Raw genomic sequence first — 13,835 nt, forward strand, 5'->3', positions numbered from 1 at the left:
ACGATCCAGGATAGTAAATCTTCTGTTATCGCGTAAAAGTTTCCATGTCACTTTCACCATTTAATTTGATTTCTTTATGCGATTCTTTCACAGTTTTTAACTCTATATATGTATAGGAATAAAGCACTTAATGTATGTATATCTAGCCTTTTAAAAAGAAATCATAACGAGCAAAGTATATATTCATTATACAACTCACATATTGCACTTACCTACAAAAATGCATGGGTTCATGACTAAATGGGTTATTAAAAGTATGAGATATTTTAGTAGTTGGCAGTTGTACTGCGTAGGCGACATTTTCGCGGAACGCTATTGTTTTAGTACGATCTTCGTACGTTAAATAATGGGTACTTTCAAATGTAATTAATTACCTCATTGATGACTTTGACGTTGTTAGAGGAAAAATCTGACGAAAACATGTCATTTTGTTACATTTAGAAGGGGAGAAACCGCTAGGTTATTGATTTATACAAGGATGTATTGCTTATGGAAAAACAAACGTCACTCTGAATCAGTTGAGAAACTGAATATTCATAGAACCACCAATCATAGTACCTAACATTAAAAGTCCCGAATACCATATGCAAGCCATATATCTAAACTTTTTTTGTTTGTTTGCTGTGTGTAAGGCTCCAAAACTTTTGAACCGATTTGATAAAATATTTGACTGTTGAAATGCTACACTATCCTCGGGTGACATAGGCTATATTTTATGCGGTTACGGGTAAAAGTTCCTCCTGGAACTCAATTCAAACAGCAAAAATATTGAAGAGAATAAGCTCATATCAAAGTTATCAAATATATTCGCACCTCAACGCTCCAGACAGTCAAGGACCTTTCCGAACGTGTTCTAAACGCTTCCCCTAAATACGAGTATTTAAGATGGCCGCTTAGCAACCAATCATACTGGTAAAGGCCCATGAAGTCCTTGAAAAGTTACTTTTGATTCATTTAGCATAGATGGGGTTTCTCAATATTCATTAATTAGCTTCTATAAGCGGCTTTAACCGCTATTCTATGGAATTACTTCCCGTAATAAAAATTATCCTAATGTTATATTGCAAATATATAAGATGAGTTTTGACAGTTCATTCTGTCGTTTTGAATGAAAAAGGGAATAGACATCGATACATACAAACTTTCGTTTACCTATAACATTAATAGGAAGGATAATGACGTATTATATTTATTGGAAATTGAAGTATTTACATAATATTTCCATTAATTTTAATATAAATTATAAATGTGTAAAAGTTGTTTTAATGTATTATTTTGCCTTGTTTCAGGTAAGTGATGAGAGTTGGCGCCGCAGGTCAAACAGTGAAGACAGTGTTCGTGGTGAATCTATGGCTACTACGCCACAGTTCCATGTCTGCCAACTAGGTATGTACGAAGACATTATGACCTTTTCTAGGATTGACTATATTGATCTATGAAATGTATAGGGTTAAAGATATGGCAAAATTCATCATCATGCCGATGGCACTGGTATCTTCGCATATGGAGAAGATACCATATAGAAATTGATCACCGTTGTTCATATCAGATTGGTAATTTCTTGGGCTCCTCAACGGTGTAAAAAGCTGACAGCAACAGTGATTCAAAAAAGACTAACGCAACTCATGTTCACATCCGATATACGAGTAAGACAAGTAAAGCCCTGGTATTCCTCGCCCAATGCCAGACGCGACGGCACAGCTTAACAATGTCACAGGTCTTACGCGACACGCTCTAATAACTTCACAAGTCTATGACACACGTTACTCTGACGTATTCAATCGTGAGAAACGTAACAAAACAAATATAAGTCGTGATTGTGAATTAATTAGCTTCAAATGACGGGAAAATCGGAAATGTGTACAATGGAAAATTCACTTCAACTGTTATTAGAAATGTCTTACACGTCACGTCATAAAAATATTCATATAATTTTCACATTATTTGTTTTAATAGGAAGGTTTTTTTTCTTTATCATAAAACATACTATTTACATACAAACTATTCTTTTTTTTTTCAGTGACTTGATCTTTTATTCAATAGTTTTACAAAATGATCTTATTATAGGGAAATATTAAAACTAAGTATCAAAATATTCATCCGCATCGCTGTCAGCTGGGATCGTGCCCAAAAGGCTGGCTGCATTGCCACGCTGGATGGCAATGCATATCACATACAAACTTAAATACAATCTAAAGATAAATAAGAATGGTGGCAATAGCAATAAGAATTGGATATGCCCGAGCGATGAGGAGTTTTTCGATGCCATATTTTAATATTATTATTATTTTCTCTTTTTCTTTAATTTTTCCTAAAGGAAAAGTTACAGTATTAATTAATAACTGCCTTGTCAATTAGCATCAAGGTGCTCAACGCCTGATTAACCATTGAAGCATTCTTGCTATCGTGTTGTCACGCATGCCATTGCTCTGGGTCGCACTTAAAGTTATCCTGTAGAACTGACTCCGTAATATCGTACTAAAGGTCAATAACATTGCTCTAATAAATATTTAAGCCAGCATTCAGCCTTGCATATTACTTTTCTGTGCCAATATTGGCTAGGCAACCCAATTAGTAGGCCATTATCTATGATGTCATTTGTTATAGGTACTTTTGTTTGAATTGTAATGTCCACCTTATGTGTAACGGTACTGTTTATTTGGACTAAGGAAGATCACCTACCTTAATTAGTTGAATTTTTTTCCTAACTCTTTCACTCTATTTAAAAGCAAAAATCTTTGTCTGTATTAGAAAGAAAGAAAGAAAATGAGTTTTATTGCGCAAAATATAAGACGTATAAATGCCCTTAACAAAATAAGCATAACGCCGAGAAAAAGATAATAAGAACAAAAAACAAATTTAAGGGAAAATATGCGTCCTAAAGCGCGCAATCGCTCAGCATAATGCTGCATGTATGATTACCACCTTCAAACCTGAAAGATTTTCAAAAACAAATATCCAAAATAAACGTTTCTTCAAAGTCCTCATAAAATAAGTAAATAACGCGTTATTTATTTTCGTTGCAATAAAATGTGTATATCCTGTTTAAAATCATGGTATCATTGAAACTTTAAAAATATGTATGTATATTTGTGTATTTTATATGAGTATCAGTAAATTATAAAGGTAGCGACTGACTGCGGTATTTGATCAATGCGAATGATCTCAGCAACCAGTTGCTTACTTACACTACTACAAACAAATACCATTGGTACATTGTTCACGTGAAATATAGTAGGGCGTACGCGGTCCATTCAGTTGGTGTAGCGTAAATAGTAAAATACTACTCGTAACTAACTTGTTGTGTAGGAAAAACATCCCAAAAAGACGTATAGACAGTTTGAGCTCACTCGAGTACACAGCGCTCACCATCGATTTTTGTATTGACATGCTGAAAATTCTCTTGCAGCAGACTCTCCGGTCAAATATTCCCATGTGAGTCTCAACTGTTAGCATTTATCTCGATTTTCCGAACGTTCACAAACCGAAAAATACTGCCGAATGTTTCTCGAGCATACTGTTACCTTGAAATATGCTCAGTATGTGTCGCTCGACAGTTGTAATCATGGAGAGGCTTTATACAAACACCAGGAAGCGATATTGAGAGCTAACAGAACACCTACGCTACACAATCCCTTGCTTCCTCAATTTTTATGTCTTGTTTGATGGCTGATTTGGTATTAAATTATATTTCCCGGTCAATATTAGACATAATATAACTTAATATAATCACCCAAATTTCCATTATAACTTTGGCCGGACTTTTAAAGAGTTTGCTTTTTAAAAAGAAACTATTACAACTACGTAAATAAATTGCTAATTATAATTTCTACTTACCACACTATTAGTGTAATTGCACCAGCAAAACCAAATGACCTAGAGAAACATATCAAGTGAACTCTTAAATAAATTACAAGGCAGACATACTTCCCACATTTGTGATACTATAGCTTTATCTTCGGGGTTGTCTCGACTTTCTAGAGATATGCGAGTAAGTTCGAGTGTCGTACGTCGAGTAACATTGTAACATGACGACAATGAACTTATATCGAGAGGTTATCGTGAGCACAGATCGAGGTGGTCGCTAAGCTCTTGAAATTTCTTCGTTACAATGACACATTTATCATTCATTTAATACGACAGGCTTATTAAGAACAAAGGTTTATTTTACAGAAGTATTTTTAGGCTGACATTGTACTTATTTGTATGTATAAATTGTCCCTTAATACATATGAAATATAAGACCAATTTTTTTTTCTCAAATCGGTCAGTAACTGACCTTGGCAAAACCAGCGATTGTATATATTATTTATTTTTATTTACATAAATGTTTCCGCTAAAATAAACAAGCAGGATGGGAGGTACGTTACTCCTATTAAAGATGTGGTTTTTTATAATCTTAACCGTCGGCCGTAAGTCGTAAACTAGTTTCATTCACGACACTCAACCGATATAGAATAAGAATTACAAACTGGTCTGCAAACATTTAATATTGTACGGAGAAATACTACTAAGATTGTACAATACAAAGTGGATCCATCAATCAAGTAAAATGGCTTGTATTTATTTAGTTCACAATTATAAACAGTTTTTCTAGTGCTTTTCAATAACACTTAATAACGACCGTGTAACTACATATAGGCATATTGATACACCAAATATTATGTCTAAACTTCTTCTTATAAAAACCGGTTAAAACTTGAGTGAGCTTCATTGCAAAAAGTATAATCAATTTTCCGCCTAACAACATTTTTTAAAGAACAACTTCCTCTTAGTTTGATCGGCGCTTTTCAGTGGAATGTCTAAACAAACACGAAAACTGTAGTTGTAAGGTTAAAGCTACAGTAAGCTCGTTCATTCATTAGCCATATGTTATAAACTATGAGTTTTAAATCAGTCCGTTCCTAGGCGGTCGTTAAAACCGACGCGCGTCGTCATCATACAAACACTTCCCGATTTCTATAAGAGGTGGAATGGCCTTCAACGTCGATACAATACATGTACGCAAGCTTACTGCCTACGTTTTGCATATTCTATATCTCGATCGTATAGTTTAGAACGCACATAACACTTCAGAAATCATCATCAGCCTTTTTATAGTTACGCTGTTGGGCACAGGCCTCTTCTCACACAGAGAAGGATTGAGCGTTAATCACAAGGCTTGCTTAGTGCGGGTTCGTGATTTCAGGCTTTGTAGTCCAGGTTTCCTCAAGATGTTTTACTTTACCTTTATCAAGTTAAAGTTCACGTTTAACAAATTATACAAAAACAAAGAAAAGTTGCTTTCGTACTTGCCTAACCTGGAATCGAACCCACTCCGTACATGAGAGGTTTGTTCTCTACCCATTAGTCAACCACGATTTCATTAAATCATAGTAATTAAAGAAAATTCCCCTGTGGTTTGTGGCGCCATTAGACACCTACTTTATTTAGTTTGCCGTGTTTAGCGCTGATTAATGACTGTTTGCCACGATTTTTTGTAGATTTTATTATTAATCATGTTAATTTTAACCCATTGGGGCTGGAAGACATGATTTAATTTTTCAACCAAGTTGACATGGCTCGTATCTTTTACCGATTTTGAACATTTTCAATTTCCACAGTTTTTACTATTTACACGAAAAATTGTTTTTATAGTTTTAATATTACTTTGTAGGTACCTACTTAACTTTAACAGGGGGTGTTGGTGAAGTAGATTTTCTATAGTTAAACATGTACTAACACGTAGTTTTATATATAATGTAACTATTTTGTACGTCGATGTTAACCGCTTGCGTCTGATTGGTCCGATAAAAAGTCTTTTGGTAAGAAACGTGCATCGCCTAAGTTAATTTAGAGAGAAATCGTTTAGCATAGCGAAGACTTAATACCTGCGAAGCCGTGCAAATACCGATACGTGAATGACGAGAATCTATTACTTTTTCATAATCTTTACACGTCTACTGAAAGAGTTTTTTGAGGAAACACTTTTGTAATAAACTTGTAGAATTTTTTATAAAATTATTTACAAAATAACGACCAACATATCTGTTATTTATTAACGTTTAACTTGACAGAATAAAACTATAATTAAAATATTTAAGAGCCGGTTTTTCAATCGCCAGATTACTTTTATCTGAAGAGTATGTTTGACGCTTTCACAGCTTTTGTAAAGAAAATATGTCTATCCGCTATACAGATAGAAGTTAACTGAAGAAAGAGAAATTTGGCCATCCAACGAAGTAATGCTGCCAGCCTCTTGGGTACGCTCCTAGTCGACAGCGATGGGGATGAATTTTTTCGACGCATTCTCGTTATAGTGTTTTTTTTGTTTTACTAGTATCGTTTTTTATTTGTATTGTAAATGTGATTAATTCTTAAGTTATCGATCCAAGAAATTTAAATACATTATTATGATGGAGAAATCTTAAATACGTGAGGATAGGCAGATTGTTATTAGTTTAGTTGTATTATAATTAACTCCTCGTAACATGATATTTGAGTAAGGTTGTTAGTCAGACGGTAGAACACGCTTGACGATTATCGAGGTTAATGATATTATATATTATAGCCCAGATTGTGATTATAACTTGAACTTTTACTAATAATGTTGATTATATAAGAAGCTTTTATAAATCCAAAAAAAAAGAAAAATTCAATAATCTATTTTATTTGGACTTTAATCTTTCGACCATTTACTATCATGTCTTTGTCTATTAATTTTATGTGTAACATGAAATAAGGAAGTATTTTATTTAGGTTGTACGACAGGCTATTAAAAAGCAATTTAATTTATCTTCCGTGTTTTTTTCTGCTTTATAAAACTAGCTGTGATGATATTTATCAATAGTTGCGCTATGAATTAACCCAGAATGTTCATGAAATGAAATTATTCTCGCATACAGAACTTCAGTAAAATGCAGTTTTAACCAGATTTCTTAACATAGTTGTACACGTGTCTCAATTATTTAGTTCTCGTGCATTAAAACACCTCATGGGTGACGTACGCTGACCTTACACCGTATTTTTAGATTATTGCCCAAGCAACCATACATTTTGTTTAGCTAAAATGTTAATAATTAGGAATGGAGAGGTCTGTAAAAGTAATTTAATAAAAACAATAATAATATTTATCTAAACCTGAATAACAAAAATCTATCACTTTTTTAAATACTTAAACTAGGATACACGGTCACTACTTGAGCTCCAAAACTACAAGAACACTACGCGGTTTCTTCGCTCTACGGACGATGTAGCGACTACGCAGCGCCTACGCTGTGTAGCCCTGTAGCCTACGGCTACGCGACGACTACGCGTAGTGAGATCGCGTAGTACGAATCTACTACGCGTAGCAAACTACGTAGTAGACTACTGTGTATTAGCTACATATTTGATCTATAATATTATAAAGCTGAAGAGTTTGTTTGTTTGTTTGAACGCGCTAATCTCACTAACTACTGGTCCGATTTGAAAATTTCTTTCAGTGTTAGATAGCCCATTTATCGAGGAAGGCTATAGGCTACTTTTTATCCCGGTACGGGAAGTAGTTCCCACGGGATGCGGGTAAAACCGCTGGCAGAAGCTAGTGTATGATAAAAATTAAGCACACTCAGTTTCGTAACATTAAATGTTATCAGCAAGATGTAAGTACGATCGGTTGACACAATAATGAGCATTATACGAAGCCTGGTTTCTAAAGGATTGGGGATCGTAGTTGCCTTTGAATACTGTTTACACTTCATTAGACTCCATATAAGTTCATTAACTAAGATATCACTTGAAATAAGCCTCATAAAGGAAGTAGATACATGAAGGTTTCAAACCTCATTTGTGGGCAATCATGTAGTAAGTGGGCATTTATTGCATAATTAACTAGTAGTTTTTGAGGTAACAATCATGCTATAAAGCTTAAAACTTTTCCTGGTCTATTTTTAGTCAAGAAAGAACACGTGTAACTCAGACACAAACTTACAATGGAGACTTGTTATATTTATAAGTATTGAAATAGTTTAAAAACAAAATCCTAATAAATCACGCGGATAAATTCTAACTGAGAGTGGCATTCATACTTTTAGATAGTCTAGTTCTTTCGCGAAAGTTAGTTTACGTCTTTTCAAGTTACTTGAACAAGTGATGGTAATAAAAATTGTTTAAAGTCTTCTCAAATCTATATTTAAATAATTTACTCAAATGAAGATTATATTACAAACATATTGTGGACACACGAAAGATTTCTGAAAGACAATAGCCCGGACATTGTGCATTTTTTCCGGAATTAAACGGTGCCATGCGCAGGAGTTCGCCATCGGATATAGACCAAGACAAAAAACTGGTTCAGACCGCATTAGTGCCGGATCCGGGCCGGAGATCCGTGAGCTAAGTGTATCTAAGGAAAACTTAGAAACACCGGACTTTGGCATTATATATCTACATTAATTTGAAAATCTCCATTTTGAGAAGTGGGTTAAGACGTAGATCTTTTGTTTTCAATTACTGTTTTGTCCCATTATATCATGAAATCTTCGAATGCTTACACATAGTAACAATTATCAAAAGTATATTTCGCTATTGTAAATATTATGCACAAACTACGTATTTCGGTTATCCTCATATTTTGAACGACATGAACGTTAATAAGAACTTATTAAATTAAATATTGGAGGTAAATGTGTGAAGAATGTGTAAATAAAAGACCTTAATATACCGGCACTGTATTAGGCATTGCGCTCACGCTTCCGGACTCACGTACCGGCTCAACATTCGTAGAGCGTTGAACTCTTTTGTACCACAATATTCGGACAATATCGTATTGTCTCGTCATGCATTATTATTACTACTTATTTATTGTATTACGATATCTACAAATCTTGAAGTAAATTGCGCTAAAAATATTCTGTGTCAAGTCTTGACTTCTCATGATAACAAAACTGCGGCACAGCATGGATAAAGCGATAAAGAAATAATTTGTACTACAAATTAGTAAGTACTCTCGTAAGTGCGGATATCACTTATGTAAACTTATCAGCGACACGTTCTGTTCCGCGTTTTTCATCACCTTTGATTTGGGAGCGAATTCTGTCAATCAGTGGCAATAATCACGTCGTCGGTCGCGAAATCTGTGCATTTCCTCGGTTTGATTATACGTGCGTGTGTCGGCGAGTGCGGCTGCGGCCGGCGGCAGTCGCACGAGGGCGTCCGCTCGGGTCGCACGTCTGTCCCGCGCTCCGCGAGCCATGCCGAATGCCGCGGCCCCGAGCACGCGCGCTCGCTCTCTACGCTCCAACGGTACACAAGCGCGCATCTAACCCGCTAGCTGACATGTTTACGCCGCCACTGTTTACTATAATATGAATAAAGTTTTTCTCAGCTGTCGACATTAACGCGATCGAGTGAATGCGCACCGGCTGAAGGATTGCGAAACTGTACAAGTGAAGTTTAAAAATACATTGGCACTAGTGCGAAGTGACGTACATCGAGATGTGTGCGTGCAGCAAGTTTTGCGACTTCTGGAAGAACTCATGCGGAGCAGGTGAGATCCTCGGCCACTTTCTAATGCCTGCCGATCGTGTACACGCGCCCTATTCCTTTCTAAACCGACGGGCCGTTAGCAAAAACTTTACTAAACTTGTTTGAAAATATAAAGTGAAATCGTCTCCACAAACGATCAGATACCGCCGTTATTTCACAAAGAGACGCTCTGAATGATTGAATCTCGAAGATTGTTTGAATTAAGAGTCGCGTCAACGTCCTTAGTATATCAGAAACTAATTGGGTCCGTGCTCATACATAAATTGACTTTATTAGCCATGATCGAGGCAAGATTGGCTTAAGGAAACAACAGCGCTTGAATTATAATATGCTAATTATGCAGCTGATGAAGGAAATAATTAGCAGCCTACATAGCTACACCTTTGTGGCTGTATAGATAGGTATGCTCTTAGCAAACGATCCGTTGTTTACTTGTGTACCCGCATATGTACGGCTGGTCGCAAGCGCAGACTAATCGACGGAACATGAAATTACTACAATTTATGATTAATTTGCATGTAAAACATTTCCAATACGAATGTTATCGAAAAATGTAAACAAACGGAGCTGCCAAGGTAATAAGCGATGAGGGCATCAGTAGACTAGCGTCTAACTAAACAATAACGAAGACGAACTGTTTGTGAATAATCATTGTGATCGTCTATAGAAAAACAAATGAAAACTACTTGTATCCTAACATTTGCAATAGCTACATCTACTCCCTCGCATACGGTTGGCGCGCTTTTAACCTTACACATGTAGACATAAACGTAAGCTATTCGATATAAAGATAACAACACACCCCTTTTAATGTCAAATCGTGAACCAACAGCTACATTCACATGCATTTCACAACACGAACTAGGTACAGTCACGATCGATTACTATCACAATTATTATAATACGAGTACCTATACGTCCGGGTCTGTCTGACTTCGGAAGGATTTGTGTAAGTGAATGTACTCTCAAGGTTGATGACGTCACGTAAATCTGGCTCTGGTTAACTTTGACGTAGCAACTGGTGCTTAGAACTGGTTTAACGAGAGGTTTTCCATCAGACCTTATCCGATGCATCACGTTACACCTTGACACTCTTGACGGTAATCCAATATGAATGCAATATTCTATTTCCCACATTGACAGTTGTTTCGCAAACGAACAATAAGGTTGTGAAGCATTGAGATCTGTTATTACTGTTAGATGATTATTTTTTAAGTCGGTTAAAATTGCTCTAATTTTCGACGTTAGTAATAAAATAAACTATGTATGTAGGAATGCAATATACAAGTTGTTTAATTCGCCTTTCTCCTACAACTTGCAACTTTGTTTGCCGTTAGCAACGTGACTTTTGCGTTATTCTGCGAACATCACTTAAAACTTGACGAGTGAATTTATGGAGATTTATGAAATAACAATTTTAAAACTTTACTATGTGTTACTTACGGTATGAGTTTACTATCGAAATATATATGTATGTAAAACCATTCTAAATAGTTTCCCATTGAAATGTAATCATTAATTCTTCAGCGTTGTGTTTTAACTAGGATTATTAGAGTCTTCATTACCTATCGGCATGGCAAGTAAATCCTACAGCATTCTAACACAAATTAACATGAACGCAGAACACCAAAACTGTAAAACGACTTTTCTAATTTATTCAAGACGTTTTACGCGTGGGAATCATTAACGTCCAAGTCGTAGGGGGAGCTAAAATTGGATCGCTATTCAATAAAATCTACCAATTGTAATTTCCTAACTAGTGTCAAACCATTTACGTGTAATTGTGTTGGGGTCTCAGTTGCCATAGAAATAGGTATATGTTAATTTTATTTGTTTCATGTCGCGATGGTAAGGTCAAAATGGTTTTAACGGTCCGATGTAGACTAGATTTGGCCGCGGTTTCGCTTGGCCGGCCAACGGAAACGAGAGCGTTTGGCTGTCACGGTTAAGGAATGATGCATGGCCTTATAAAAGGTTTTTTGTATTATTTTGTGACTTAGTTAAACAAGTCTACACTGCAGACCTAACAGTCGGTCGGCAGTTGATCTGGACGTAGCCAAAATTTTTGAAAAATTTTGTAAGCACCAATGTTATCAGTCGGTCTGACATCGGATAAATACCTGATCGTTGTTATGTGCTTACCTACTAATATTCATCTTCATACTGATGTCTGAGTCAGAACAAACTATCGACCGACTAAAAGTTTGAAGTGTGTGGGTACGGTAAACCTTTACATTATTTTATTTCGAATAAAGCAAGGTTGTCATTGAGAAATAATCCCTTGGCTAATGTAATATGTGGTTACCATTGAGTAGCCCTAAAAATAGAAAAATGAACATAATGTACGTTCTTATTAAGGCTAATAGAAAATAATGAAAGGGACACACTATACAGCCGGGACTTCCACATTTACTGGGAACAGCACAGATATTTATAAGATGGCTTCTGAATTTACAAGAAACGCTATATAAATTGCAAACATTCAACGGTTCTTTGTTAAAATGTCAAATACCAACGGGAAGGCATTAGTACGGAATTTTGTAAACACCATTAATTCTCAATGCGGAAACCGTTAGTAAAAAAATAAATATCAGATGGTTTAGTGATTAACATAATTATAATTAATATCGTAAAAGCATACTTTATACACAAAACATATTATGTTAGCTGATTTACCGCAGTATAGAAACTCGCATGCTACTAACCCATTTAGTTATAACGGTCCAAGATATAATAAGAACACCGTTGACCTTCAAATTATAACATTGCAGTGGCGGTCAGTTCTCATAAACTCGATATTTTTTGAAAACAATAGCTTTATTTTATCTTTGTTTTAATTAATTGTTAGTTATATAAATAAATGTATCTTTACGATCTCAGCCTTCATAAAGCATCAGAATCTAGTCTAAGAACATATTCTCAGAATTGTCTTCTCAATTAAGGCAGATATAAACTTTTCCAAGAAAATTATATTGCAAAGGAAAACTTAGGATATTTCACAGGAAAATCAATTTTATCGCCCAGAATATCATTCAAAAAGGTTTTATACAGTCTGCCGTCGCAAAAAAAAAATCAAAATAAACAAAGGATGACGAAAATCAATTAGTTTATTGGCAAACAACGGTTCGTTAATCAGTGACCTGCAAACACTATAAAATTCGCTGACAATTACAGCCTGAGTGACGTTTAGACCTCGTCCTTGTTTGTACTTGCCAACTTGTGACAATATAACGAAACACTAACATATTTTGTTCTAAAAGAAAATTACAAGTTTTCTAAGCATTTTTATGTGATAAGCCAAGATGTTTTAATATTAAATTCTATGCATATCGGTGTAAATCGAAGTTAGTCACAATTCTCGACTTTTATCACACCCTTTATCCGTCTGTTCACGGTTAAGTTTATTTGATTACTCATCTCGGTTTGTACAATATTTTCTGTGTACACAAGGGAATTTCACTTAGTTTACGTACCGTTTCTCACATTTAACCCTCGCTGATAATGTGAAAGAATTTACGGCCGGCATTGTCACTCCTTGACATTGACTGAGATAGACGCATTTGTACTGATATGGACTACATGACAGATTACTAATGACTTTATTAGCTTTATCATTTTATAATTCCGTAATCGTATATTTTTATAGTTTCTATAATTCTTTATTTTATCTTATTTTTGGTCAATTATATTATCTATAATTCTTTATTTTATCTTATATTCGTGAAGAACCATAAATAGAAAGAGGTAATTTCCAAAGATTTTCTCGAGCTCACTTTAGCCAATTTTCCACAACCAATCGTCTTTCAAATTATGTCTTTATATAACTTCAGTACTGTTGATGATGTGTTAATGTGGCACAATTTATCAAGTGTTCGCGGTGGGCAGACTTTTCCCTGTCAGAAAGTGGGTCGTTGACGTAACTTTGAGCAATTATTTCCCGAAGCTAATCTCCATTTAAAAGTAGCTTTGTTTATTATTGTTTGTGGTAACATTTGAACCGGGTTTGGTGTGTGCACTAGTACAATGCCAGCCAAGACGTGGACAGAATCAATTAACGTCGCGACATTCTCATAAGATTGTTCTATGAGATTTTAAAACAATGTATTTTCTTACAGTTCTAAAAAATATATTTTATTATAGTTTTGTATCATATAATGCTACTCAAAAATAAAGTGATTATATGAATATTTTTCTGATTTTTACATAAAACATATCCTCTTCTCTTTGTGTAGCAAAGATTTATTTAAATTTAGTCTATTATCGCGTTTTCATTGATATTTCTGAATATTTAATTGCCTTATTTAGTATTGAAATTTTACTCTAAAATA

At 35.0% G+C, this 13,835-nt stretch overlaps 1 protein-coding gene across 7 annotated transcripts in view; it reads left to right on the forward strand.

Annotated features, from left to right (window-relative positions):
* Positions 1-13,835, forward strand: part of LOC110375908 (uncharacterized) — a 62,212-nt gene that overhangs the window by 17,798 nt on the left and 30,579 nt on the right. For 4 of the 7 annotated variants that reach the window (XM_049838462.2, XM_021334201.3, XM_064035708.1 and 1 more), the window contains exon 2: positions 1,290-1,386. The exons of 2 other annotated variants lie outside the window; for them this stretch is intronic. In XM_049838462.2, coding sequence (XP_049694419.1) covers positions 1,290-1,386 — 97 coding nt within the window. Of the gene's footprint in view, positions 1-1,289; positions 1,387-9,143; positions 9,509-13,835 lie in introns of those variants that run through there. One more of the 7 variants, XM_021334204.3, reaches the window with a different exon arrangement.

The sequence above is a fragment of the Helicoverpa armigera genome, chromosome 8, assembly GCF_030705265.1.
Source record: "Helicoverpa armigera isolate CAAS_96S chromosome 8, ASM3070526v1, whole genome shotgun sequence".
Lineage (NCBI taxonomy): Eukaryota > Metazoa > Arthropoda > Insecta > Lepidoptera > Noctuidae > Helicoverpa > Helicoverpa armigera.